Below are 27,584 nucleotides of genomic sequence, written 5' to 3' on the forward strand. Positions count from 1 at the left end.
TGGGAGCTTCTCATCCTGAGAAGAAAGCAGAGCTTTTTCTATGATGCTGACAACTTACTTGACTGGAGTTTTAAAGGGCTAAGAGACATTTGTGAATTTCATTTGTAAAACTGGGGTTTAAAGTGTTGGCCCCGATAAACTGAGCTATGAAATGAAGATTTTTTTTTTTTTGTCTTTCTGCTATTTCTTGGGCCGCTCCCGCGGCATATGGAGGTTCCCAGGCTAGGGGTCAAATCGGAGCTGTAGCCACCGGCCTACGCCAGAGCCACAGCAACGCAGGATCTGAGCCGCGCCTGCAACCTACACCACAGCTCACGGCAACGCCGGATCGTTAACCCACTGAGCAAGGGCAGGGACCGAACCCACAACCTCATGGTTCCTAGTCGGATTCGTTAACCACTGCACCACGATGGGAACTCCCCGAAATGAAGATTTTATTTGCAACTTACACAGCTTCATGAGTGTTCACAACCTGACGTGGATTAAGTAAACATTCTGTTGTCTGAAAAATACTGGTAACATCCCTCTGTTTTTAAAATAATTCAAACAGATAATTGAACTAATTTTGATAAAATGTTGACAATTACAAAAGTTAAACATAGTTCAGTAAATATGTAGATACATTCATCAAGAATAACTATGTTTTATTTAGAATATTTAAGTACAAAAACTTACACCCCTAGACCATTAAGAAAGAAATTGTTCTGCAAATACTAAGGCACTGAATTCAAATATCCTTTAAGATATGAATCATCTAAATGTTTATATCTTTAATATTCAGATGTTCAGTTACTTTCATAAAATTGAATAATTAAAAATATTTTTTCTCCTGAAAGTTTTGAACGACGAAATAATGTTAATACATACTAATGCAAACTGTGCAAGAACACCCACTTTCAAAGGTACTTATTGCTAGAAAAAAGGTTTACATACCTGAATTTTTTGCTTTAAACATATTGTGTTTCATCACAACAGCATATCAACCACAATACTGAGCATGTAAGGTCAGCATATTATATCGTTTGATACAAAAGCTTAGGATCATGTTACTAATTGAGTAATTGCATCAAAAATTTTAAAGTTCTATAAAACTATTGAGAGGTTAGTTTCAGGTACATAAGACATTTTAAAACATATTCCCCAAAGTTTACCTTGAATATGTACACAGAAGGCTCATCCTGGAGTATATATGCAATTATACGGCCATAATATAAACGAGTCCTGTATTTTCAAAAGCACCAGCACTCTGCTCGAGGGACAATGCACAGCAAAGGGCCAGTAACTGGACAGCAGGAGAAATTATCTCGATTCATCACAAACCAACAACTTAAAAACTTCTAACAGTGAACACATAAATGATACCTTCCAATCTGGCTTATGTATTGACCTCATACTTAAAAGTATTTTTCCATAAGAGACAGCAACTGTAGCCATTTGCCAGATATAGAATAAACAATACAGCAAATAAACAAACAAAAAAAACCAGTAAGAAAATCAAAGCATTCTTCTAACATAGGTTTGCTTGTGATGACCTTCTGTGATCTGGAACCTTTTGTTTTACATAAAATTGGAGCTGAAAAGAGAAAAAAAACTTTTGATTGGTACAATTAAAAGAAGAGAGGAAATAAAAATCACTAGAATGAGTGGGTTTACAAAGCTTTTACACAAAGCAAATGTACATCTAGTATGCGCTAGGATAGCTAGCCATGGGACTCTGGAAAAGAAGAGCAATCAAACTTCCTTGAGGGTAAGTTTTTTTGAGCTCTCAAAATTCTCTGGGCTTAGCCCTGATTTTATAAGCAGCCCACACCTTGCTTTCTACAAGGTGACCGCCAATGGCCTTTCACATGTGGAGTAATGTTGGGGAGTCCAGGTCTAGCAGCGCTGGACCACGTGGGAGGAGGGAAAGGTCAAGGGCCCTCAGCTTCACCACCCACAGGAAAGAAGTCATAAATGATATGTATACAGTTGGCCCTCTGGATCTGAGGGTTGTTTAAGGATTCAACCCACTGCAGATTGAAAATACCTGGAAGAAAGTTTCAGAATTTCCAAAAGCAACTTGAAATTGCTGCTTGGCAACAATTTACCTGGCATTTGTGTTATATTAGGTATTATAAGTAACCTGGAGATGATTTACAGGAAAATGTGCATAGGGTCTATGCTGTGCTGTTTCATATGTGGGACTTGAGCATCTGTGGATTTTGGTATCTTTGGTGGGTCCTGGAGGATGGTTTTCTTTTGAAATTCGGTGTCTTCGTATTTTCCATAAATAACTGCATTTCCTTTGGGTATCAGGCACTGCTCAGGGCTCTGGGGGTGAATACATCCGCAGACCAAACAGAGACCCACTGGTTGGCGGAGTTTATGTTAAAAGATCGCACATGAGAATTCCTTCTTGCTTCTCCCCAAATCGTAAAGTCCCCCCAGTCCCTGTGGATTTCGTTTTAAGTAGCTGAAAAATGGAAAACTACCATGGGCAATGTATTCCCAGCTCTTTAAAGGTAACTTCCGATATTGTGAAAATACTGGTTTGAAAAAGGAGGTGACAAAGGAAACCTGAGGGCTGCCTGGGAGAGCCAGAGCTGCCCACGTGGCAGGCGGGGTGGACTGCAACTAAGACCCGTGAAGTGGCGATCTCAACAGAGCTTGCAGTCCGACAGGCAAGGTGATAAGGACATTAAGTGGGAGAGATAAAGTAAAAAAATATGAAGGGAAAAAAACTTTATTTTCTAAGACTTTGCTTACACTGCCTTTAACACGTACCCCAGACCTAGAAGCCTCGGGATCACCCTCTGCCTGCTAGCCAGGCCTCCCGCGGTCTACTCTCCCTCCTCTGCGTCTTTATGTCCGCCACTCATCTCACGGCCTCTGACATCAAAGCACAGGAATTCGAATCGATAGCCTCGTTCCCTTATTAAAATAAAAATTCTCACAAAATCATTATCAGTAGGATTTGTTAAAATAAACCTAAGAATCAGTTTCCTTTATCAAGTAAAAGTCTTTGATTCCCCAACAAAGCAAACAGCTTGTTGTGAAATCGACATAACTCGCGGTGCGTCCACAGTTCCTAGAAGCACTGGAGTGGCCTGTGTCCCAGGAAACGGACCCTTTCCCACTGGGAATGTTTTTCTCATTAATTCATTCACCTCCAATGTTAGATGTTCACAGAACCTGGGACGTGCTGGGGCCCTTCTAGCTGCTGGGGAAACAGCACAGAGGGACCAGGTATCAGCTCTTAAGGAGCTGAGTTTTTAGCTGCAGAAGGTTTAGACAGGAAGAAGGAAACAGGGTGAGAAGCACTGGCAAGATCAGCTGGGGGGGGGGGCTTACTTCTTTCGGTCCTTGTCCCTCCTGGGGTTGCCACCTGGGGCCCCGTAGGGCTGGTTCTGGTAAATCTCGGAGGTAGCTTTCTTCTTGGAGAAAGCGATGATTTCCTCCTCCAGGAGTCTTCTCTTTTCCTCAAGCTTCATCTTCTCCTCCTGGTGGACCCTCTTCAAGTGCTCAAATTTGGCCTGCAGCTATGAAGCAAGGTGCAGTCCCCCGTGAGGCCGCTGTGTGGCAGCACACGCCGGGCCTCCCGGCTCCACCACCAGCTGCCTTCAGAAAACCTACAGGATACAATCTACTGACTCTCAGCCATGCTCCAATGCGGAGTTGCTCTGCAAGTTTAATTTTAAGTGAGCTCAAGTGCAAAAAATGCAGGAACAAAACATAATAAAGACAGCCTCACACTAACCTCGGTTTTTAAAACATTGGACCTTTTTAAGAGTTTGTATTTTCTTGCTCTTACATTTTCCCCAAAAGGCCTCTTCAAATAAGGTTTCTAACATCTGCTTCTAATAAAAGTGAGGGAAACCAATTATAGAAGCAAGTTATCAAAAAAGAGAAGAAAGCCCTTATTTTCCAAATAAGTTTATTATCTCAGTGAAATAGCTGTTATTTACTGGTAAAACCTGTTTGAAAAGCAAGTGTCAACTGTCAATTTAAATCAAGAACCTTAAAAATTGTTTTTTTCCACAGTCATCTACCTTCTTGAAATCTAAACTAATTCAAAAAAATCCTAAATTCAGAGAAAGTTTTGTACATAAAAGTATAGCTGACCCTTCAACAGTGGCGGCGGGGGGGCTCGGGGCAGGAGCCCCCACTAGTTGACAATCCAAGTCTGATGGCTGACAGAGCAGCCCTGGGGGAAGCGCACATATAAATGGGCCAGGGCCATTCAAACCCATGTTGTTCACAGCTTGTCTACACTTGAGCTTTGTAGATGCATGAGGTGCCACGAGGGAGTGCGTCAGTCAGGACATCCACCACAGCGCTCTGGCCACCAGAGATGAGTGCACGCTAGAGGTGGCAGAATGTCCGGTCTAACTGCACATCCACAGGTATTCTCTGCTTTCAGTCCCCTGTCGTCTGGACTTTTTCAAAATAAAGATCAAAATTCAAATTACAAGATATATTAGTAGATTATTAATTTTACAGAACCACTTACTATATGGTTCATTTAAATAGCAAGTACTGTAAGGGTACTTAAAATAATAAATTGGTAAAAGTAAATTACAAAGAACTCCTCAGGGGCTCTTATACTGTCAGTTCACTTGTATTAACATTCCTGTCTTAGAAATTCCTTTCTGCAGCTCATCCTTTTTGACCCTCATCTTAACTGTGGCACTTTACTTAACAGCAGCCACTGCAGTTGGGTCTACAGAGAATAGCTTAACTCAAGTAAAACTGAAAGTGATGCTTGAAGATCCAGAAGCAAACAAACATATGGAGACTCACCGCTGATGGTTTTGTGCCAAGGGTGCCCAGAGGTCACCTGAGCCACCCAACTTCTCCAGGAAGCTGGACTTCAAACTCAAAAGGCTACTTAGCAACTTTGAGAGTCACCCGCTTCATGGCAAACAACAATGCCAACGACTCTCAAAATCCCCCAAAAATGCTTTCTCAGGCCACGGCTGAAACATCTCTGACTCCCGGTTAAGATATTAAAATACCTCTTAGTAACCCCTTGATAAACCCCTTCTAGTGGAGACACTTTGCTCAAAAAAGCAAAAATTTTTATAAGATTTCAGACTATGATTTTTTTTTTAAACCCCTTCTAGTGGAGACACTTTGCTCAAAAAAGCAAAAATTTTTATAAGATTTCAGACTATGATTTTTTTTTTTAATTGGGGCCACACCCACAGCATATGGAGGTTCCCAGGCTAGGGGTCAAATCAGAGCTGTTGCTGACGGCCTTCACCAAAGCCACGCGGGATCCATGCCATGTCTGTAACCTACACCACAGCTCACAACAACGCTAGATCCTTAACCCACTGAGTAAGGTCAGGGATCGAACCTGCGTCCTCAAGGATACTCGTCAGATTCGTTTCCGCTGAGCCAGGATGGGAATTCCGTGACTATGATTTATTATGACGTCTGCATCCATAGACCAAGTGTTAAAATAACTACTTTTAAAGAATGACTAGTCTTCGAAAGCATCTAGATTCAGTTGTTGGGATAAATCCCCAGGCTGAAGGATGCCCCCAAGAAATGCAGAGCCTGTCAAACCAGTGCACTTGCCTCTCTTTCAGCTTCTTTCAACACAGCTTCTTTCTCCTTCACACGCTGCACGAACACCTGCTTCATTTCTTCCTCTTTCCTCTGACGTTCACCGTAAAATTCGTGCCTTTTGGCTTCGTAGGTCTCCTGCAGACTGAAAAGCCATTTATTTGTGATACTCCCATTAGGAAGACAACAGACAAATTGTCTGGGCTGGGCTGGGCGTGTGACCATCAGGGCCATGGCTGTGCCCTTGGGAGCACCTGGCATAGGACAGCTCATGGGGACTCAGGTCTGTCAGGCCCCCCTCACCAAGCCCTCATTGCACCCCAGATGGATTCCTCTGTCCAGCTGTTGAGTCTGTGAATTCAGCCTGGGACTCCGACATCATTTCAGACCAGTCCTATTTTCATTTCTCCAGGTACCTGATCTCTGTGCTCTTCTGCCTTCTCGACCACAGTGCTTCCCTAAAGGGCTTCTAAGCTTCGAGTCCTGCTTACAGTTCGTTCTTCTTGCCACCCCTGCGATTTTCCCACCAAACACAGAGATCTCTTCATCCTTTTCCTCTGTTATAGATATTTAAAGGAGGAGGTCCCACCTCCTTTTTTTGTTTTTTGTTTTTTTGTCTTTTTGCCATTTCTTGGGCCACTCCCACGGCATATGGAGGTTCCAAGGTTAGGGGTTGAATTGGAGCTGTAGCTGCTGGCCTACACCACAGCCACAGCAACACGGGATCCGAGCCGTGTCTGCGACCTACACCACAGCTCACGGCAACGCCAGATCCCCAACCCACTGGGCAAGGCCAAGGATCGAACCTGCAATCTCATGGTTCTTAGTCGGATTCGTTAACCACTGAGCCATGGCGGAAACTCCGGTCCCACCTCCTTTAAATAAGCACTTAAACTTCACAATCTGGCCAAACAGACCCAAACACCCTAAGACATGCCACACATTTCCCACTCCAGGGCCACAGCCCACTTCCCGACCCAACTCCACCCACTAATCCTGTCCTTCAAGGCCAAGTTCAAATGCAGCTTCCCCTGGAAAGCCTTCTCCAGGGCTCCCAAGCACTTCTGTTGGCATTGACACCCTACCTGCCTCTGTTGTAACAACTCCCTTTTGTAACCCAGCTGCCTGGCAGAGCTCTCTAGACAGTTCTATTTCCTCATAAATGTTCATTCAGTGGTGCAAAGTGCAGGGAAGTAGAGCCAGCTTTAACCCAGCAGAGCGGGGGCAGTTCTGGAACTCCATGGCCAGCTGCCCCTGTCACCTGTGGCTTTTCAGAGGGATGACGGCCCTTCTCCTCAGAAACGCTGAGCCTCCATCTCCACTCCCTTGGAGAGTATCCCAGAGGTTTACCAGGGAAACACAGATGCCTTTCCTGCTGTCAGAGTTAGAAATTTCTATTGCTCTAAAGCAATACTTTATGGCTAAATACTTAAAATACGATGAAATTATGGAATCTTATTAATCTTAAATATCATAACCAGAGAAATGAATCTTTTATGCGTAGAACTGAAAGAGGAGGGAAGGGGTGGGCAAGGCCCTTAAAGGCACAACAGAGTGGTCAGGCTCAGGACAGCCGAAGGGTAAACCGCCAGGGGGCCCCGAGTCTCGCTCTCCACCAGGCAATCCACCAGCTCAAGACATACCCGAGGTCCAGCATGCAAGACCAAAAAGGGGGTGGGGCCCAAATCCTAGAAACCTATGCCCCTCGTCTACAACAGCCTATGAAATCACCCAGCCCACAAAACCTACCTCCCCATACCTAAGGGCCTCTCTCGCCTCTTGAGATGGCCCACATCCCGTCTACTGAACGTGCACCTCTGGGCTCTCGCCTTCTGAGAGTCCCACACTATGTCTCTCTCAACAAAACCACCTCTTACTTATCACTCTGTCTCATGGAATTCCTTCTGTGCCGAGACACAAAGTACCTGAGCTTCAGTAATTCCTGACGTCAGGTGAGCGGTTTTAATTAGCGGAGAGTAGGTTCAAGTTCCAGTCTGAGTTGTGCAGTTTCAAAATTGTATACATTTAAGGAAAAATATAGTAAGAAATGTTACACGATAGCTTTTATAGCTGACTGTGAGTGTGGGGTGCTCAGAGCATGGATTCTAGGATGGAATATCTTCCACATTGTCTTCGCAAGCAACGTTTACAAATGTAAAAATGCCTCTAATCTCAAGGAGTCATTTTACTTTTTTAAGGTTCTTTGTTTTTCTCTATTTTGGCCCTATTTTAAAGAGGCCTCTAAATCCAAACTACCTTCACTGTTTTCAGAAACCTCCCTACGTCTCACTGGTCCTACACTGGATAGAGAGCCTTTAGCCATAAACTTGGTTTAAATAATGTACTTAGATCAAATCTAAGTTTTAAAAAGATCTTATTAACTTTTTGACACAAGGACTTGAGCTGTTCAGAAGGAAAAATCAACCCACCTGATCAAGAGAAAAGTTACCTAACATTTGCTGCCTTGCTTGTTCAGGCAAGGGCTGGTCTGGGCTCTTGCTAATTTCTGCAGCACCATGAGGGACAAGCACAGACACTATTACAGGTAAGAAGACTAAAGCTCAGAGCCGGCGAGTCATCGTCACAAAGGGACAGAGTGAGAACAAGGCTGGGGTTGGAACCTGATCAGACTTGCTCCCAAGCCTGTACTCCTGACTCCCATGAATCCTGCTTACAGTGAGGTCTCAGCAGTAGGTAAAACCAGACACTCAACTGATCTTACCTTTTGTTCTCCATCCTTCACACACCTGCCTGCTATGCCAGGTAAACTTACAGAGCCAGCTGCGAGGCAGGAAACCTGCACTGTCTTTCAAAAGGTGGTAAAGAAACTCAGATCATCTGGAAGCAATGGCTTATATAGTGTTGACTATCGTGGATTTACTTACTTTGGGGATGAGAATGAAAACGGCTTTCTTGCTATACTACTCCTGTCTCTAGTATAAAAGCAGCTTGCTGCTGTGATATTTAATGCAGCACATTTACTACTCCAGCTGCAAAGATCACTGATTTAAAACAAAACTGAAAACCGGAGAGGAAGAAAACGACCCTCAGGTGCTTGTGTCCATCAGGAAAATGGCCGAGCTCCAGGCAAAGTTCTAAAAAGCCCGGAACAGTCCCCATTCCTACTGCAGACCAAGTGCAAAAGGCTAACTGTTTCCTGAGTTCCAAAAACCAAAGTTTATGACACAAAAATCATGCAAACACTTCAGTGACTGTGAAATACCACAAAAATCTCCCTTCCAAACTACAGGGCCTAGAGCACCTCAGTGATGGTAAATGAGACTGATGAGATTAATCTAAAATAACTTGGGGATTTAAGGTTTATAAAAGCATCTTCCATGTAGTTTAAATAATTGAAGATCAGCTAATTAAGACTACCAGCAAAGAATATATAAGGCCATAACCTGGACCTCAGGACACTAAACAGGACTCAGTAGTCACCCAGTGAAATGGAGATGCAGACACCTCAGGGCTGGCAGGACCACAGATGAGCCACAGGGAGGACCAGGGCACCCTGGCAGGCTCATGGGACCCCTTTTTTATTGGTATAATACTGAGGGGTGGACTTTACATGCCCAGCAAATTAGAGTGACTGTTGTTGCATACACTCCAAATTAAAAGGGATGGTTCCCAAGAACATAAGGTTTTGAAACCACAGTAGGTATAAACCTTCCTAAGACCTCTGGCCATGGAGAATGCTAGAAGCTTTATCAAATCATTTATTTGCAAATGAAAAAGCACCAAGAGAAGAGAAGGTGAGCCATGCCTGACCCAGTAAATCCCGCGAGAGGTGTCCTCCCTTGTCTGGAGAGTAGGCCAGGGAGGGCAGAGGACGTGCTGGTTCTGAGCCCAGCGTGTGGACAGAGGCCCCCAGGCTCAGAGCTGGAGCCCTGCCCCCAGCTCGTCCTCTGCAGGTGACCTGCAGCCTCAGCCCTGGCTACTCTGTACCCTCTCCCAGTTTCCCATTCTTCACCCTTTCAGTGGGCAGCTGCTGCCCAAACTGAAGAAATGCTGAAAAACGCCTGTTCTGACTGACTGCCCACCCCTCACTCTGCATTATTAAGCTGGTTGCCTCTGGAGTGCGACCTCCCCGGGGCAGGTATTCTGGTTAGACAACCGGTGAGGCTCATGCCCACCCCCAGCTGAGATCTGGACACACGTCCTAAGCTGGGCCTCTGGACACTCCTCCCTGGAAGGAGGACCAGAAATGGCTTCAGTTCATTCATTTCACTCCTAGCACAAGCATGAAACTGGTCTTTTCCCTCCGCGTCTGCAAGCCCTGGCCTACACCGTCTGTTTTGACTCGGATGGTGTGTTCACGGCTATTTTCGAAGAACAGGAAGCAGCTGGACTGTAGCAGCGGCTCTACATCCACAGCAAAGGCCTGGTCAGCTGACCTCTCCTTCATGCCACGCGCTCTCCACCTGGCTTCCCTGCTGGTTTCCTCCTTCCTCTACCCAAGTCTTCCTGTTAGGTGGGAGAGAGGATAGGGACTCTGACCCAGTGATTCTGAGCTGGCTCTGAGGCCAATGATGGCTACCAAAACTAGGAGGCCTGCCATCAAACAATGAAGATACATGCAGGTACCAGCTCTTCAAGCATCTCCCTATAAACTCTCTGCCTGCAAATAAGGTGTCCTCGCCCAGAACCCATCAGAGGATCCAAACGCTCCCCCTTCAGTACGCATGGTGCAGGGGGGTTGGGACAGGAAATTAGTAGGTGTGGGGCAAGAGACTAGTGGTCCCCAAACAGGTCCACGATACAGGAATATAAGGAGAGCCCCAACTGCAGCTGGTGCCAGTCCCTACCCAGGGCTGCCTGCAACCTGTGGAGTCAAAGTACAACTTGCTGTGCACTGCTGCCTGAAGCCTGAATGCCACCTCTGAGGCAACAGGCAGCATTTTTGGTTCGGGGTGACGGACCTGAAAGGCTCATTAAAAGAGCCCAGGTCAGAGCTATCACACTACAGTATGAATTCGAGGGGAAATTCCTGTCAACCTGGAAGCCCTCCCTTCCTGCGCTGATTGCTCCTACCAGGAGAGATGGCCTGCCTCCCTCCCTGTGGGGCAAGCCCACTGGCTCCATCCCTGTGCCACTACCGTGCTTCTGGGCTGTGCTTCCAAATCCCTGCAGGGTGCAGGCAAAGACCGAGTGAGACGGAGCCCAGCAGACGAACCTGACATTCTCAACCCCTTCTACCTGCTGCTTCTGCTGACACAATTTGAGCGACCCAAGGCTGTTTCCTTTCTTTACAGACATAGTTCTTTTTTTTTTGTCTTTTGAGGGCCCCACCCACGGCATATGGAGGTTCCCACACTAGGGGTCTAATCGGAGCTGTAGCCACGGGCCACAGCCCACGGCAATGCCGGGTCCTTAACCCACTGAGTGAGGCCAGGGATCGAACCCTCAACCTCATGGTTCCTAGTCAGATTCATTTCTGCTGCACCACGACGGGAACTCCCAGACATACTTCTCACTTCAGGCATTTCATCCATACTCAGTGTTCAATTAACCACCTCGTAGTGCCTGTGACTCTTAAGTTCAATCCTTTGGCCCAGTCCTCTCTTCTCTCCTCTGAGTTACAGACAGACTCGCAAAGACTGTCTGTAGCCTGGCAGCTTGTGATCTGACACTGTCATCTGGATGTTTCAGAGGAGACTCAAAGTGCCTGGGTCCCAAACCAAGCTATGCTCTTTGTCCTGCCCCACAGGACAGCTAGTTCTGCTCCAGAGCCACCCGCCAGGCCAGTGAGACCACTGGCCCAGGACATGAGAGGTCTTCTTCAGGCATCTTCTGTTCTTTACCTCATTATAGCTTAACAGTCCCTAAATTTTCCCAATTTCACCTTCTCAATGTCTCTTAAACATGCCGGGGTCTCTCTCTGTTGCTAGTACTTAGTCCATGCAATGCTCTCCCAACAGGTCTCTCCTAAGCAGTCTCTGCATATGCCTTGCTCTTTTTATTTTTTAATCTCTCAAAACAGTAATTGTGCTGTACACCTGAAATTAACACAACGTTGTAAAGCAACTATACTCAAAAATAAAACAAAACAAACCCACCTAGTTAGGTGCCAGACAGAAGCCTTCCCTCATTTTCCAGATTAAGTCAGGACATCTCCCCATTACATGCCACGTCCATGCACAGTGCACAACCATAACTGGTCATGTAGTTAGCTATTTGAGTTCGGCCTCCCTGACAAGAATGTAAACTACATGACAGCTAGGACTGTCTGACCTTCAGTTTTATTCAGCAGCACCTCACCCAGAGCACTGCAAAGGGCACTGCAAAGGGCAGACACTTTAAAGATACTTACAACTGTACACAGTCCTGTTCAGTGTTGATTCCCAAAGTGTCATCTCGGCCTCACCTTCCCCCCATCCTCACCTGGATATTTCATAATCGACTTAAATGTAACACATCCCAAACATCTCAATTACCAACCAACAACCCCTAAAATCTCCCCTTTCCCCAGCCTTGCTCCTCACATTAAACACACCACCATTTATTTACCCATTGTCTCAGGTCAAAAGCAGTGGCTGGAGCCATCTTGGTTCCTTCCCACCCACATCCAAACCATCCCAGTCCTATCAGGCTCACCTTCAAGCCTCATGTTCTAAATATGCTTCTCACCCCTGCAGCACGGCTGGAATGGACTGTGCCAGCCTCCTGCCTAGGTCTCCCCACCCCACTCCTGACCCCACCCCCACACAGGGCAACAGCGTCTCCTCCGACACCACCCCAAGCCCCACAAGGGCAGGGTCTTAGTACCCAGTGACCAGCAGGAAGTACCTCCTGATGGCTGAGTGGGAATCTTAATTAAAACACAGATTCTGGAGTTCTTGTCGTGGCTCAGCAGAAATGAATCTGACTGGCCTCCACAAGACTGTGGCTTCGATCCCTGGCCTCGCCCCTAGGTTAAGAATCCGGCGTTGCCATGAGGTCTGGTGTAAGTCGAAGACAAGGCTCAGATCTGGCGTTGCTGTGACTATGGTGTAGGCCGGCGGCTGTAGCTGATTGGACTCATAGCCTGGGAACCTCCATATTCAGTGGGTGCGGCCCTAAAAAAAAAAGGACAAAAAAAGAAACAAAATGCAGATTCATAGGCCCCATCTCCAGAAATTCTGAACTAGCATTTCGTAACTTTCCATGGTGACTGCTGACGGCTCTCTTTGAGTCCCTCTTCTCAGAGGCCCTAAGAGGGCCACCTGCTATTACTCAGGGTCTGGGTCTCCTCCATGCACAGAGGTCCCAGAACACCCCAGACGTGGAAGGAGGAGAAGCAACACCTCCTCCGGGAAACACGAAGGATGGGGATGCTGGACAATTCCCTTCATTAAAATCATCACTTCACCAGAATGGCGGCAACCAGATGCACAGCTGGACCTGGGCCTGGTGAAGAGGGGACTCTGAATTTACCAATAAAGTGAGAGCTAATCACCAGTACCAATGTACTCTGTAGAACTGAATAATTAAAAGTCTAGCCTCCATCTGTAATAAATCTTCCCAAAGACCACGAGCAGCAGCAGTGGGCCCAGGGCTCCCGCTCCTGCGGGGTCTGCTCTGGTGCAGACAGGACACCCAGAAAGGGCTCGAATATACAGAAGGAACCCTTGGTCTTGTGACAGATTTAAAGCAGTATTGGTCCTGAGCAAAATCGTTATGAAATGCAGCATCAAAACACATTTGTTACAGTATTTTAAGGATTATGTTTACTTTTTTTTTTTGGTTTTTTTTAAGGCCATACCCTTCGGCATATGGAAGTTCCCAGGTTAGGGGTTGAATTGGAGCTGTAGTCCGGCCTACACCAAGCCACAGCGACTCCGTGTCTGCGACCTACACCACAGCTCACGGCAACGCTGGATCATTAACCCACTGAGAGAGGCCAGGGATCAAACCCATATCCTCATGGATACTAGTTGGGTTTGTTACTGCTGAACCATGATGGTTCACATATATTAACCCAAAAAAAAAAAAAACCAAAAACCCTCAGGTATGTGGCAGCATATAAAATGACCAAGCAAGTTTATAACAACGCTTCACGCTCCAATCACTGAGCAAATTACAATTCTTGTAACTTTATGAATATTTTAAGAAAGTCTAGTCTCTGTCTCCCCACAAGTTCTCTCGTGCCTCCTTTATAAGATGCTTTCCTTAGTCTTTCTCAAACTGTCATTAGGATGAAAAACAACAGTTTTATTTAGTGTGACTTAGATTCCAACTTACTTTTGCAATGGTCAGTACACTTGCAACCAGAGAGCGTTTTTCTTCGGTTACTCACTTCTGCCCTGTCTTCTTCCTGCCACCCGCCCAGCTTCCTGAGTTGGAGGAGGAACTGGAGACCCTCCAAGAGCAGGAAGCTTCCAGGGGTGGAGAAGCAGGGCTCAACACCCTCGCTGGTGGGCTGCTCACCTGCGCGGCTTACTCTCTGGGCCCATGTCGGCGAAGCCCATCTCCTCCAGCCGGCAGCGCCTGTACAGCTCATAGTGCCGCGTGTGGGTCTGGTCTCGCAGGTCCTCCATGTTCGTGCAGATGAGCATCTCCCGGAGCTTGACAAAGTCACAGTGGTTTTCATTTTCCACTAGCCAGAAAGCAGAGAACAGCAGTGCCCATGTTCTGTTGTTTCACATAGGGACCCAAGGAAGCAATGCTTGTATTACACACACTGAATTACAGGCAGTGCTGATGAGCAGACCAGGAGGCTTGCTTACATTTAGCAGCCAAGGATCAACAGGAAGTAGGAAAGAAATGCAGTCTATTCTGCACCATATGCTCCAGTTACTTCACTCATATTTTGTTAGTTTACAGGCCTTCCCCAGGACATGTCACACAGCACTTTAAAAAAGTATGTAACATGATTTCACAAACATGTCCAGGTGTAAAGCCTGCACACTCCAGAACATCATCTAGGCCTGCTCTAACGTCAGTCCTGTCACACAATGCCATATCTGTGACTGTGGGTCAGCATGCTACTGTGAGCAAGAGTCTGAGGTGCAATTATTACCTTTATGTTTTCCAGACATTAAAAATCTTAAGTTTTATCAATATTTTTCATTAACTACAAAATGTGTCTCTGAAAAAAGCAGCACAGTGGGAGCTCCCTGGTGGTCTAGTGGTTGGGACTCATCACTTTCACCACTATGGCCTGGGTTTAACCCCTGGTCTGGGAGCTGAGATCCCATATCAAGCCGATGCACGCTGCAGCCAAAAACATAAATAAATAAAATTTAAAAGCAGCGCTGGGAGGCCAGTGCCTGTGGGGGTACTCTCCATTCCCCACTGGTTGGCATCATGAGCAAATGAGCCAGACAATACTAATTACTTACTCGTTACAAAGCTAGGTAAGTTCTAAAATTTTTTAGTTGGCTGACTGGTTTGTTTGGGAAATAGCTGGCAATACTGTGATGAGTAAAAATATATAAACTTACAAGGTGGTTTACTGTGCCCAGAATTATCTAGTCATAGTTTATGTGCTATGTTTAAATGGTTCTGTTCACACTCAGATTTAATTCAAAGTACCCGATGGGTGCTTCCTGCCTCCTCAATGTCTTGGTCACCTGGGAGGGGGCAGAGAAGCTCTGCCTGGCCTCAACGGAGTGGGTTGAAACAGAATCTGGCCAGCCCTTCTGACAGTGGGTGGGAACCCAAACAAGCAGCACTGAAAGAACGCATGCGAACCAGAGGCGCCTCTCTGGTCTCAGCACACATCCTTCCTGCTCTGTCTCCCTTACCTTGCACGACGCCCCAAGGGTACTGGCGCGCTTTGACCATCTTATTGCCCACTTTCACCTCGTCCATACTTCCAACCACGGCAAATGGCAATTGTCCCTGGAAAAGGGCCAGGATACTGATCACATCTCATACCAATGAAAACAGAGTGAGAAAATGTATTAAGTAACCAATTTACTAAAGTCAAATGATCTGCTATCCTCAGCTTTTAAAACCTGCCCTGTACTTATAGTTTCCAAAGGAGACAGGTTGGGGGATGGGGGGATGGGCTGGGGGTTTGGGATGGAAAGGCTGTAAAATTGGGTTGTGATGATTGTTGTACAACTATAAATATAAAATTCACAAAGTGAAAAAAAAAAACAAAAAAACCCTGCCCAATAGAGAAAGTTATTTACTGAGCATGCCCCACATGTGTGCTTTTTTGGGGGGTAGGGGGGCTGCACCTATGGCATGGGGAAGTTCCTGGGCCAGGGGACTGGACCCAAGCCACTGAAGTGACAGAGCCAGTCCTTAACCTGCTCAGCCACAAGGGAACTCCATCCCCACGTGTTCTCATTTTACTATAAGAACAAAAAAACAGAATTCTAGCACAAGTATTATTTCCCTCAATACTATCTTTATGCTAAAAGTCAAAGATAGTGTTGAGGAAACCACATACACACTATATAACTAAAGTATATATCTATATTTAGTGTATGTGTACACATTTAATACTAATATAAAATAATGAAGTCCCAAACTAAGCTAAATACAACAAATGTCTCTGAAATTTAGAGGACTGATAGAGCACCATGGAAGACAGAAGACACCCAAACTGGGGATGGACAGGACAGAGCAGGAAGAACCAGCACAGTGAGGCGATACTGAACAAGACACAGCAGTTGGACCTCATGGCAATGAGGAGACTGTCCTGCCCAAAGCCAAGGATTACGTAGGGGAAAAGTCTAATGTAAAAAGTATCATATTTAATATTTAATAATTGACAATATTTAGTCTCTTAATTGTACCTCTCTGAAAACGTATTCCAGGTGGGCCCCCAAAATAAATTAGATCTAAATACAATTTAACATGTAGGAATTTATAGCACTTCATTTATATTAGTCAACTTTTTATATACTTAAAGTTTCTTTCTTTCCTTGCTTTTTTTTTTTTTTTTTTTTTTTTGCTTTTTAGGGCCGCATCCGTAGCATATGGAGGTTCCCAGGTTAATCGGAGCTGTAGCCACTGGCCTACGCCACAGCCACAGCAACGCCAGATCTGGGCCATGTCTGCGACCTACATCACAGCTCATGGCAATGCCAGATCCTTAACCTGCTGAGCGAGGCCAGGAATTGAACCTGCGACCTCATGGTTCCTAGTCAGATTTGTTTCCGCTGCACCACGATGGGAACTCCTATATAAAGTATCTTAATATGAACAAAGTAGGAAAGAAATAGAAAAGCAAAAGGGGAGTAAAACAAAAGGGGGGGGGGGGAATGGAACAAACAGGTACTGCTTGTCACCATGCCAGGCAGTGAGCAAAGCTGTATCCTCATGACCACCTGTACAACAGGTATTACTGGCCCAAGTCTGCGGCTAAGGCAACAGTCTCAGGGGAGGTTAATAACTCCCATAAGAACATACGGTTAAGACTGTCTGACTCCAAAACCCATGATCCTTCAAAGTGTGACCAAGTATATAAGAAATTTGGTAGCCTGAATAAAGTAACACAATCATATATAAAATATATATATTAAAATATATTTTATGCTCTAAATTCTTCTCATCTTTTTTTTTTTTTTTTCATTTTTTTAGGGCCGCACCCAAGGCATATGAAAGTTGCCGGTTAAATTGGAGCTGTAGCCGCTAGCCTACACCAATGACACAGCAATGCCAGATCCGGGCCACATCTGTGACCTACACCACAGCTCATGGCAACTCCAGATCCTAAACCCACTGAGTAAGGCCAGGGATTGAACCCACTAGTCATGGATACTAGTCGGGTTCTTAACCTGCTGAGCCACAAAGGGAAGGCCTTCTAATGTTCTTAAAGACAGGACAGAAAGGCATCTTTCTCAGGTTCTACCAAAGGTGACTCCCAGTCTCACAAATATATCACTTTATTTAGGTGAAACTAGAGAGGAAAGGAAAAAATGCTCAAAAATACATCCTCATTATACTTTTCCAGCTCTAAAAAACATTTTCTATATTGATGTTTTCAACATTCACCTTGTTTTCGAAAATACAAGTGAAAATCCATTAGTAGCAATGTTACTTACAAATTCCTGTTTTTCATATGTAAAACAATATTCAACTAGCAGCTTACATTCATGGAAGCATTGATTTTGGCAATAGTTTCATCATCTGTTGGGAACTGGTATATCTGAACACCATTGCTGACCAGTTCACTCATGAGCTTGATCTTAAACTTCTGTAATTCGGTTTTAGAAATGGCATCTGCTTTGGCAATCACTGGTATAATGTTCACCTATAGAAGATAAAGAAAAACAAAATCTCTACTCATGACACATTACATGCTGCCAGGGCCACTTTCGTCCCATAACAACAGCAGAGGCTGGTCACAGCAGAGGCCCACAGCCTGCGAGCCCTGAATTCTCTCCCTCCTAGCCCTTTACGCCCAACCTAGAATCACTGGCTTCATTCTTACCAGATGCACCTATGCAACCACCCCTACAAATGCTGGCCTTACAACAACTGCTTTTGGAATTCTTAAAATTCAAATTTCATTTGAATTTAGGTTTAGAAATCTCATGTTTTTGTCTTTCCTCTCAAAGTCTCTTACAATTCCATCATACACAAAATAAGTAAAATGTAAGTTGTGAGCTGAAATCTTCTGCATAATTCACTAAGGATTTTTTATTTCTTAATAAGCTAAAGCACTAAGTAATCAGGGTGACTGATTCCAGCAGAACTATGAACCAGGCGAAGCTGCTCCTTCTGCCTCTCATTTAAGCAGGCCCCTTTGCCGAGCAAATTCACCTGGTCTGCCCTCCGCTGTCATACTCTTACCCAGACGCCAGAAGAAGAAAAGGTCAGGAATGCCAACAAAAAATGTTCATAACTCCAAGGAATAACTTCCTCAGCATTATTTAAAAGTCCTCTCACTGGCCAGAGAGGAAGAGACCTGGGGTCAAGAGGACAGACTGACCTGCAAAGCTGGTTCTTTTTTTTTTTTTTTTTGTCTTTTTCTAGGGCCACACCAGCGGCATATGGAGGTTCCCAAACTAGGGGTCTAATCATAACTGTAGCCACTGGCCTAGGCCACAGCCACAGCAATGCCAGATCCAAGCCATGTCTGCAACCTACACCACAGCTCACGGCAACGCCCACTGAGCAGAGCCAGGGATCAAACACAAAACCTTATGGTTCCTAGTTGGATTCCTTAACCACTATGCCACGCAGGGAACTCTAGCAAAGCTAGTTCTGTAGATTAATGTCCCCACCAAAGGCTGATGTCTCCACAAATTCAGGGGTTTGCAGGGTTTTAGGGTTTTGGTTATCTCTTTTTGAACAACTTCAGGATAGGCAGTCATGTGTGTCAAGAGGGTGAGACAGCAATATAAATTTCAGAATGAAAGTGGAAAAGTAAAAAATCATAATTCCTATTCCATTCTTTTTTTTTATTTCCCCAATACAATTTTTTTTCTACTGTTACAGCATGGTGACCCAGTTACACATACATGTACACATTCTATTTTCTCACATTATCATGCTCCATCATAAGTGACTAGACATAGTTCCCAGTGTTACATAGCAGGATCTCATTGCTAATCCATTCCAACGGCAATAGTTTGCATCCATTAACCCCAAGCTCCTAATCCACCCCACTCCTTCCCCCTCCCCCTTGACAACCACAGGTCTATTCTCCAAGTCCATGAGTTCTTTTCTATGGAAAGGTTCCTTTGTACCATATCTTAGATTCCAGATATAAGTGATACCATACGGTATTTGTCTTTCTTTCTGAATGACTTCACTCAGTATGACAGTCTCTAGTTTCACCCATGTTGCTGCAAATGGCATTATGTCATTCTTTTTATGGCTGAGTAGTATTCCATTGTGTATATATACCACATCTTCCTAATCCAATCCTCTGTTGATAGACATTTGGGTTGTTTCCATGTCTTGGCTATTGTGAGTAGTGCTGCAATGAACATGCGGGTGCATGTGTCTCTTTTAAGTAGAGTTTTGTCCGGATAGATGCCCAAGAGTGGGATTGCTGGGTCATATGGTAGTTCTATGTACAGATTTCTAAGGTACCTCCATGCTGTTCTCCATAGTGATTGTACCAGTTTACATCCCCACCAACAGTGCAGGAGGGTTCCCTTTTCTCCACACCCCCTCCAGCATTCGTTATTTGTGGACTTATTAATGATGGGCATTCTAACTGGTGTGAGGTGGTATCTCATAGTAGTTTTGATTTGCATTTCTCTAATAATCAGGGATGTTGAGCATTTTTTCATGTGTTTGTTGGCCATCTGTATATCTTCCTTGGAGAAATGTCTATTCAGGTCTTTTGCCCACTTTTCAATTGGATTGTTGGCTTTTTTGCTGTTGAGTTGTATAAGTTGCTTGTATATTCTAGAGATTAAGCCCTTGTCAGTTGCATCGTTTGAAACTATTTTCTCCCATTCTTTTTGTTTTCTTTTTGGTTTCCTTTGGTGTGCAAAAGCTTGTCAGTTTGATTAGGTCCCACTGGTTTATTTTTGCTTTTATTTCTGTTGCTTTGGGAGACTGACCTGAGAAAATATTCATAAGGTTGATATCAAAGAATGTTTTGCCTATGTTCTCTTCTAAGAGTTTCATGGTGTCTTGTCTTATATTTAAGTCTTTAAGCCGTTTTGAGTTTATTATCATGCATGGTGTGAGGGTGTGTTCTAGTTTATTTGATGTGCATGCAGCTGTCCAGGTTCCTCAGCAATACCTGCTGAAAAGACTGTCTTTTTCCCATTTTATGTTCTTGCCTCCTTTGTCAAAGATTAACTGACCATAGGTGTCTGGGTTTATTTCTGGGTTCTCTATTCTGTTCCATTAGTCAGTATGTCTGTTTTGGTACCATTACCACACTGTCTTGATGACTGTGGCCTTGCAATATTGCCTGAAGTCTGGGAGAGTTATGCTTCCCACTTGCTTTTTGTTCCTCAGGATTGTTCTGGCAATTCTGGATCTTTTGTGGTTCCATATAAATTTTTGGATTGTTTGTTCTAGTTCTGTGAAAAATGTCATGGGTAATTTGATAGGGATTGCATTGAATCTGTAGATTGCTTTGGGTAGTATGGCCATTTTTACAATATTAATTTTTCCAACCCAGGAGCATGGAGTATCTTTCCATTTCTTTACATCTTCTTTAATTTCCTTGATTAATGTTTTATAGTCCTTTACCTCCTTGGTCAGGTGTGTTCCCACATATTTGATTCTTTTGGGTGCAATTTTAAAAATTATTGTATTTTTGTATTCCTTTTCTAATATTTCATTGTTGGTATACAGAAATGCGACTAATTTCTGAATGTTAATCTTATGTCCTGCTACTTTGCTGAATTTGTTGATCAGTTCAAGCAGTTTTGGGGTTGAGTCCTTAGGGTTTTCTATATATAGTATCATGTCATCTGCATACAGTAACAGTTTTACCTCTTCTCTTCCTATTTGGATGCCTTTTATTTCTTTTGTTTCTATTCCATTCTTAAATGTCTTCTCTAATTTCACACTGATTTACTGTGTTCATCTGGATTAGTGTTAAATATGTTCCAAAGAAGATAGGGATTTTTCTGACCACCCATGAAATAAACTTTCCAGCAACTGTGGGTAAACATGTTTCAAGTTAAATGAGTGAAAGTACATAAAAATTTGATGCCAAGTTCTTGATTTCAATCTCATTTCCTTAGATATTTCAATAAACATGAAGGTAATAACTTATCATTGATTCCACCATCAACAGCAGAAGCAGGTGATATAAGTGCCTGATGTTAAAAGCTTTTTGATTATAGGGTAAGTGCCTGACACTGATCTCTGATTGCTGAGGCATCTATTTCAGAGACATCCATCTCTAATAACACACTGCAGCTGTAGAACACAGCTACCAGCTGCCATCGGGTACTGAACCAGGCAGCCCCACCCCCAAGGAGCCCCTTCCCACACCTCAGTTCCCACTCTGCTGCTTTAACTTCACCAACAAGGAGGGTGCCTGAGAACCCCAGATGCCCATGCCAGCACCTCGAGACAGGCACCCCTCCCACCCCCCTGCATGTGCCACAGTCCTTGAGGACAATCCCCATTCCTCAAGGTCCCTGATGCTTGTTGCTGAGTTGCATCTGGCAGAGGGCGAGTGAGTGGCTCGCCATGGTAAGTGCAGGCATGGAGCCAAGCACATCACCGTCAATGGTCTGACAGCGCAGCCCAGATCAAATGCAGGGCCCCACCTGCACAGGTGAGGAATTCTCCCACACCCACCCCTTGAGGTAGGTACTCTCCAGGTTTTTAATTTCAGAAATGAGGAAACTGAAGCTCAGAGTTCCTGAATTCATAAATAGCGCCTTCCTTGAGTTTATATATAGCTCATTGGCTCAGAAATTAAAAAAAAACGGTTTCTGGATACAGTTCAAATTAAAACATAATTCACTATAAATATGATGAAGCATTAGAACTTAATCTTCATCAAGGAACTTCTCAACAGCGTCGCAAAGTTAAATTAGTGTCAAATAAATTCTGTATTTAAAAAAACGAAAACGATTATTCATAGCCTGGCATGGAGTTGAATCACCACAAAAGGACTAAAATTTTAGGTTACTGCTTTTTCCTTTGCATCTCATCTCCCAAATCAAATTTCTCTGGAAAATAGCCTAAAGTTAAAACTTGCCAAATTTTTTAAATGCACAGAATAAAAGTTATGATATGTGTACATATCATAAGACATTTTAAGAATGCAAAATGAATACTGAAGCATGACAGTGGGTCCTTTCCAAGCCCACCTTGCTGTCAAGGCTCTTCATGGTCAGGAGGTCAAGGGTCTTCAGGGAGTGGCCCGTGGGTGAGATGAAGTAGAGACACACATGGATGCGGGAGTCATGATAATTAAAGAGAGAGCGCTGGATCTTCAGTTCCTCCTGGAGATAGGCCTCGAACTGAGCGTCTATGTAGTCCACAATTGGCTGGTAACTGGAAACAAAATTATTTGAATATTTAATATGATACCTTCGCAAGGCATTTGTATAAATTTAAAGTTTGAGATCCGTATTTTCAACAGGGAGCGACAGTGGATACCTATGCTAAACAGATAACTTCAGGAATAAAACAAATGATACAGAACATGCGGGTACAAAGGCAATACTTTGAAACTGTCGGGGCATCCTGGGCTTTAAATCATTTTATATGACTAACTATACACAGACTCCCTTTCACACTCATTCATGCACTGGATCCCTGCTGGCACGGTTCCTGTACTTCCCAGACTGCTCAAGGAGGGGACGCGTCTAATTGTAGCCAAACTGGACATGGCATATTATTCTACCAAGAAAAGTCATGAGTATCAACAACTAAGATATTGGAGTCAAATTCCATGACTTCCTGCTTCTTAGATGATTCCTGTGCTTCATAAGGCCTCAGGCGCACTAATAATGCTGTGAGGAGGGCAGGCACACCAGGTGGAAGGGTCTACCTGGGGTGCAGAATAATTTTACTCTAATTTACTTACAAGCAAAGGAAGGCTCACCACACCCACTGTGCTGTGTGCTGGATGCTCCCCCTGCCTGGTGTCACTGCCCCCAAGGGCCACTTCAGGCTACCCATCCCTCAAGATGCAGTCACATCTCAGCGTTCTACAGGGCCCGATGCTAACTCTAGTTTAAGGACGGTTGGTGAGCTGTCCACTTCGTTCAGAATGCTAAATCACTGCCACACGAACGTCAACTTTCTATGCTTACTAATTCTCATCAGGCAAAGCTAGGTTTCCAAGGGAGAAAAGCAACCAACAGATCACATTCCCTAGACACCTTTACAGTTATCTCTGTAGCCCCCAAATGGAACAGTAACCATGCAGCCGAGGTTCTAATAAATGTGCACTTGGTGGAACAGGCGGCCCTGCTGGGACTTAAGGATCATTACCTCCTTCCTGCAAATTCACAGAATCCCTGTCATCCCCACACGAGAGGAGCTCTGCCAAGAGACTGCCTCCCCACACCGGGCTGAGGTCTGTGCCTTCAGTGTGAGAATGAGCAGGAAGTAAACCTGTGGCTCCTCCCCTCTCCCCAGGGATCTGGGGGAAGGTTGCCCTGGTACTAAATGAAGTCAGGAAAATAAATAGAGGGAAAACCAGCCTCAAGAACTTTTAGGTACAGGGCCAGCCCTCACATGCATCCATGGTCCAGGTTCCCATGGCCTCTGACTCTGAGAAGCTTAAGCCATGAAACTGGGATCCTGAGTAGTAACACCCAGAAGGACCTGACGTAAGCAAATCCAAATCTATTTAAAGTTTCTCCGCAATAATTTTTCAAAGACCATGAGAACAAGGACAAAAAAAAAAAAAAAAAACCAAGCACATCAGGGGTTAAAAGCACAATGAATGAGAACTAAAGGAAAATACAAACATCAGTACAACAAATACAAAATTTCAGTGTACTGGAATTATAAGATATAGTTACAAAATAGAGACAAAAGAAATAGAAATAAAAGGCAAACTTGAATACATGTGCTGGGAATAGTAAAGAAACAAAAAGTGAATAATCTTACAGATATGAAGATGAACCACACAGGATGTGAATTTGAAAACTATAATAACCCAAATGAAAAACTCATGGATTAGTTTAAGTGTACTGGATACAGCTAAAGAGAGACTTAGTATAATGGAGGATAAATCAAGACTAATTATGGAGTTCCTGCTGTGGCACACTGGGTTAAGAACCCGACTACAGAGGCTCAGGTCACTGCAGAGGTGTGGGTTCGATCCCCAGCCCAGGGCAATGACATAAAGGTTCTGGCATTACCATAGTTGCAGTGTAGGTCACAGCTGCAGCTCTGATGCAATTCCTGGCCTGAAAACTTCCAAATGCCATGTGTGTGGCCATTTAAAAAAAAAAAAAAACAACAACCAATTACCTAGAAAACTATAGGCAAAAAAAAAAAAAAAAGATAAATCTACACAAGAAAGATTAAGAGACATGGAAGACATAATGAGAAAGGCTACCATACATTTCATCAAAGTTTCAGAGGGAAAGGGGCAAAAACAGATTTGAAGAGATGATGTCTCAGATTTTTTTAAAAAACTGATGATGCTATTCAGACTCAAGAAGTCAAAGAGGAGTTCCTGTCATGGCACAGTGGTTAACGAATCCGATAAGGAACCATGAGGTTGTGGGTTCGATCCCTGGCCTTGTTCAGTGGGCTGATGATCCAGCGTTGCCGTGAGCTGCGGTGTAGGTTGCAGACGCAGCTTGGATCCCACGTTGCTGTGGCTCTGGTATAGGACGGGGGCTATGACTCCAATTGGACCCCTAGCCTGGGAATCTCCATATGCTGCAAAAGCGGCCCTAGAAAAGGCAAAAAGACAAAAAAAAAAAAGTCAAAGAAATCACAAGCAGGATAAATTATAAATAAATGAAAACCCAGATATATCATGGGTAAAATCAGAGAACAAAAGCAAAGATCTTAAAAGCACTTAAGGGGAGACAGACCAACAACTGCCTTCTCAGCAGTAAAAATAGAAGCCAGGAATGGAATGGTATCTTCAGTGAGAAGAGAAAAACGGCTGCCCACCAATAACTGCATACCCAACTAAAATTTAAAGTATGAGAATAAAAGAGAAAACTTTGGCTGAGAGGGGTGGTAAATATTACCCACAAAAAACAATAATAATAATGTCTTGTGTGGTTACAGAAAAAGAAACTAAGGGTAAGTCAGTGGTAGGGACTGTAATGTGATTAAGTTTAACTGTTCAAAATCCCATTTTTTTTGTCTATTTGTATCATCAGGGACAAGTACAAATATTAATTCACCTTAAACTCTGATTAGGTTAGATATTATGTTTTATAATTTCTAGAGCAGTAACAACCTCAGGAATAGAAATGAAGGGAGTTCCCATCGTGGCTCAGTGGTTAACGAATCCAACTGGGAACCATGAGGTTGCAGGTTCGACCTCTGGCCCTGCTCAGTGGGTTAAGGATCTAGTGTTGCTGTGAGCTGTGGTGTAGGTTGCAGACGCGGCTCAGATCCCACATTGCTGTGGTTCTGACGTACGCCAGTGGCTGCAGCTCTGATTAGACCCCAAGCCTGGGAACCTCTGCATGCCGCGGGTACAGCCCTAGAAAAGGTAAAAAGACAAAAAAAAAGAATAGAAATTAAGCAAGAAAGGAAAAAGAAATATGGAACTGGCAGGACAAGCAGAAAACACAAAATAAGATGGTAAATTTGAAACCTAAAATATCAGAACTATATTAGCAGTGAATGGACTAAGTGCACAATTAAAAGATAAGTGTTGTCAGAGTGAATTTTAAAAAAGAAAACCCTAGTCTAATCAGAAGCACAAGAAGGCCCAAAAGGGGACTGAAGGAACAGAACACACCTCCAGAAGAAAGCGAGTCTGCAACACGAGAAGCTTCACGGGAGGAAAAGGTCACTACATTATGGTAAAACTGTCTATTCTTCAGGATGAAATAAAAGTATAAATTAAAAATTAACTGAAATTGGAAATACTCTATATTAAAACTTGTGGGATGCAGCTAAAGCCATACTTAGAGAATAATTTAAAATCAATGCATAAGGCTAAGAATCAACGAGAAATTGGAGCAAATCAGATAAAAACCCAAAGAAGGGTAATTATAGACATAAAAGCAGAAATTAATAAAATAAGAAAAACAAGAAACATAAAATTGAGAGGATCAACAAAGCCAAAATTTGAAAAGGCCAGGTAAACTGACTTTGCTTTGTTGAGACAGACGGAGGGAAAAAGAAACAAGCACAAATAGCCAGCATCAGGAGAGAAACATCGGAGAGAAACAGACAAAAAAAAAAAAACATAAGGAGAGAGGAGGCATCAGTACAGAAGACTAAGACAGTAAAAACACATTAGGAGGACATGATCAACATCCTTAAGCAAACGTATTGGGAATCTGGATGAAACCGATACCTGGAAAAGTGTAACTATCAAAACTGTCTCAAAAACACCTCTAACCTGCCCTATTAACCATTAAAGAAGATTAATCAGTCACTCAAAATCTTCTCAGGAAACTCCAGGCCCAGGGGGTTATATTGGCAAGATTCACAAATCATTCCAGAGAAAAAAATAACTCTAATCTTACATAATTTTCTTCTCCCAGAAAACAGAGTAAAAAACTCCCTGAACTCATTTTAGAAAGCTAACATAACTGTGATTTTTTTTTTAAGATAGTACAAGAGAAAATATAGGTTGAAAACGTCACGTATAGACAAAAGATGCGAAAAATACCAAGAGGAAAAAAAAAAAAATCAGATACCAGCATAACATAAAAACAATCCTAGGCGTTCCCATCGTGGTGCAGTGGTTAACAAATCCGACTAGGAACCATGAGGCTGCGGGTTCAATCCCTGCACTTGCTCAGTGGGTTAAGGATCCGGTGTTGCTGTGAGCTGTGGTGCAGGTTGCAGATGCAGCTCAGATCCCATGTTGCTGTGGCTGTGGTGTAGGCCAGCGTCTACAGCTCCGATTAGACCCCTACCCTGGGAACCTCCATATGCCTTGGGAAGCGGTCCTAGAAAAGGCAAAAAAAAAAAAAATCCTAAATGGTATTCAAGATTCAAAGTTAATTTACAGATAAAAAGTCAGTTATTGTAATTCATCTTATTAAAGAAGAGACATTCAATCATTTTTACATACTTTACAATGCAAAAAAAACCCTGATCATAATATCTATCCCTGATTTTTAAAAAAGCAACTCTTATTAGTAAAATAACTTCCTCATTCTAACTGAAAAAAGGCAAGCACCATAGCATACGGCAAAAAGAAAGCTTTCCCTGTGGAACCAGGATAGGGTAAAGATGCCCCAGCCCCACTGAGCCCAGCAGGGATGCTGTCCATCCCACCAGCACAGTCAAGGAACTGAAATGAAAGAAGGGAAATAAAGGCCACTGTCTGCAGCCGTGACAGAAGAGCAAGGACTGGATCTACTGACAACCCAGACAAATTACATGAAAAGGGGGTTTCAGGCGTTAAAAACTGTGACCACCGGGAGGGAAATGAATGAGGGGAGTCTAGGAAGTCCCCAGCCTACTGTCTACTGCCCTGGATACCAGTTTCTGGGGCAGAGCACAAAGAAGGGCACAAAGCCTGGCAGACACATTGAGTGAGG

At 43.8% G+C, this 27,584-nt stretch overlaps 1 protein-coding gene across 5 annotated transcripts in view; it reads right to left on the minus strand.

Annotated features, from left to right (window-relative positions):
• Window positions 1-417: 417 nt before the first annotated feature.
• Window positions 418-27,584, minus strand: part of SEPTIN10 (septin 10) — a 62,075-nt gene continuing 34,908 nt past the window's right edge. For 4 of the 5 annotated variants that reach the window (XM_047781244.1, XM_047781246.1, XM_047781245.1 and 1 more), the window contains 7 exons: window positions 22,239-22,425; window positions 17,582-17,743; window positions 15,279-15,375; window positions 13,960-14,128; window positions 5,563-5,695; window positions 3,331-3,518; window positions 418-1,573 (listed from right to left, as the gene is read on the minus strand). In XM_047781244.1, coding sequence (XP_047637200.1) covers window positions 1,558-1,573; window positions 3,331-3,518; window positions 5,563-5,695; window positions 13,960-14,128; window positions 15,279-15,375; window positions 17,582-17,743; window positions 22,239-22,425 — 952 coding nt within the window. In that variant the 3' untranslated portion in view covers window positions 418-1,557. Of the gene's footprint in view, window positions 1,574-1,605; window positions 2,911-3,330; window positions 3,519-5,562; window positions 5,696-13,959; window positions 14,129-15,278; window positions 15,376-17,581; window positions 17,744-22,238; window positions 22,426-27,584 lie in introns of those variants that run through there. The other variant, XM_047781248.1, reaches the window with a different exon arrangement.

The sequence above is a fragment of the Phacochoerus africanus genome, chromosome 5 (assembly GCF_016906955.1).
Source record: "Phacochoerus africanus isolate WHEZ1 chromosome 5, ROS_Pafr_v1, whole genome shotgun sequence".
Lineage (NCBI taxonomy): Eukaryota > Metazoa > Chordata > Mammalia > Artiodactyla > Suidae > Phacochoerus > Phacochoerus africanus.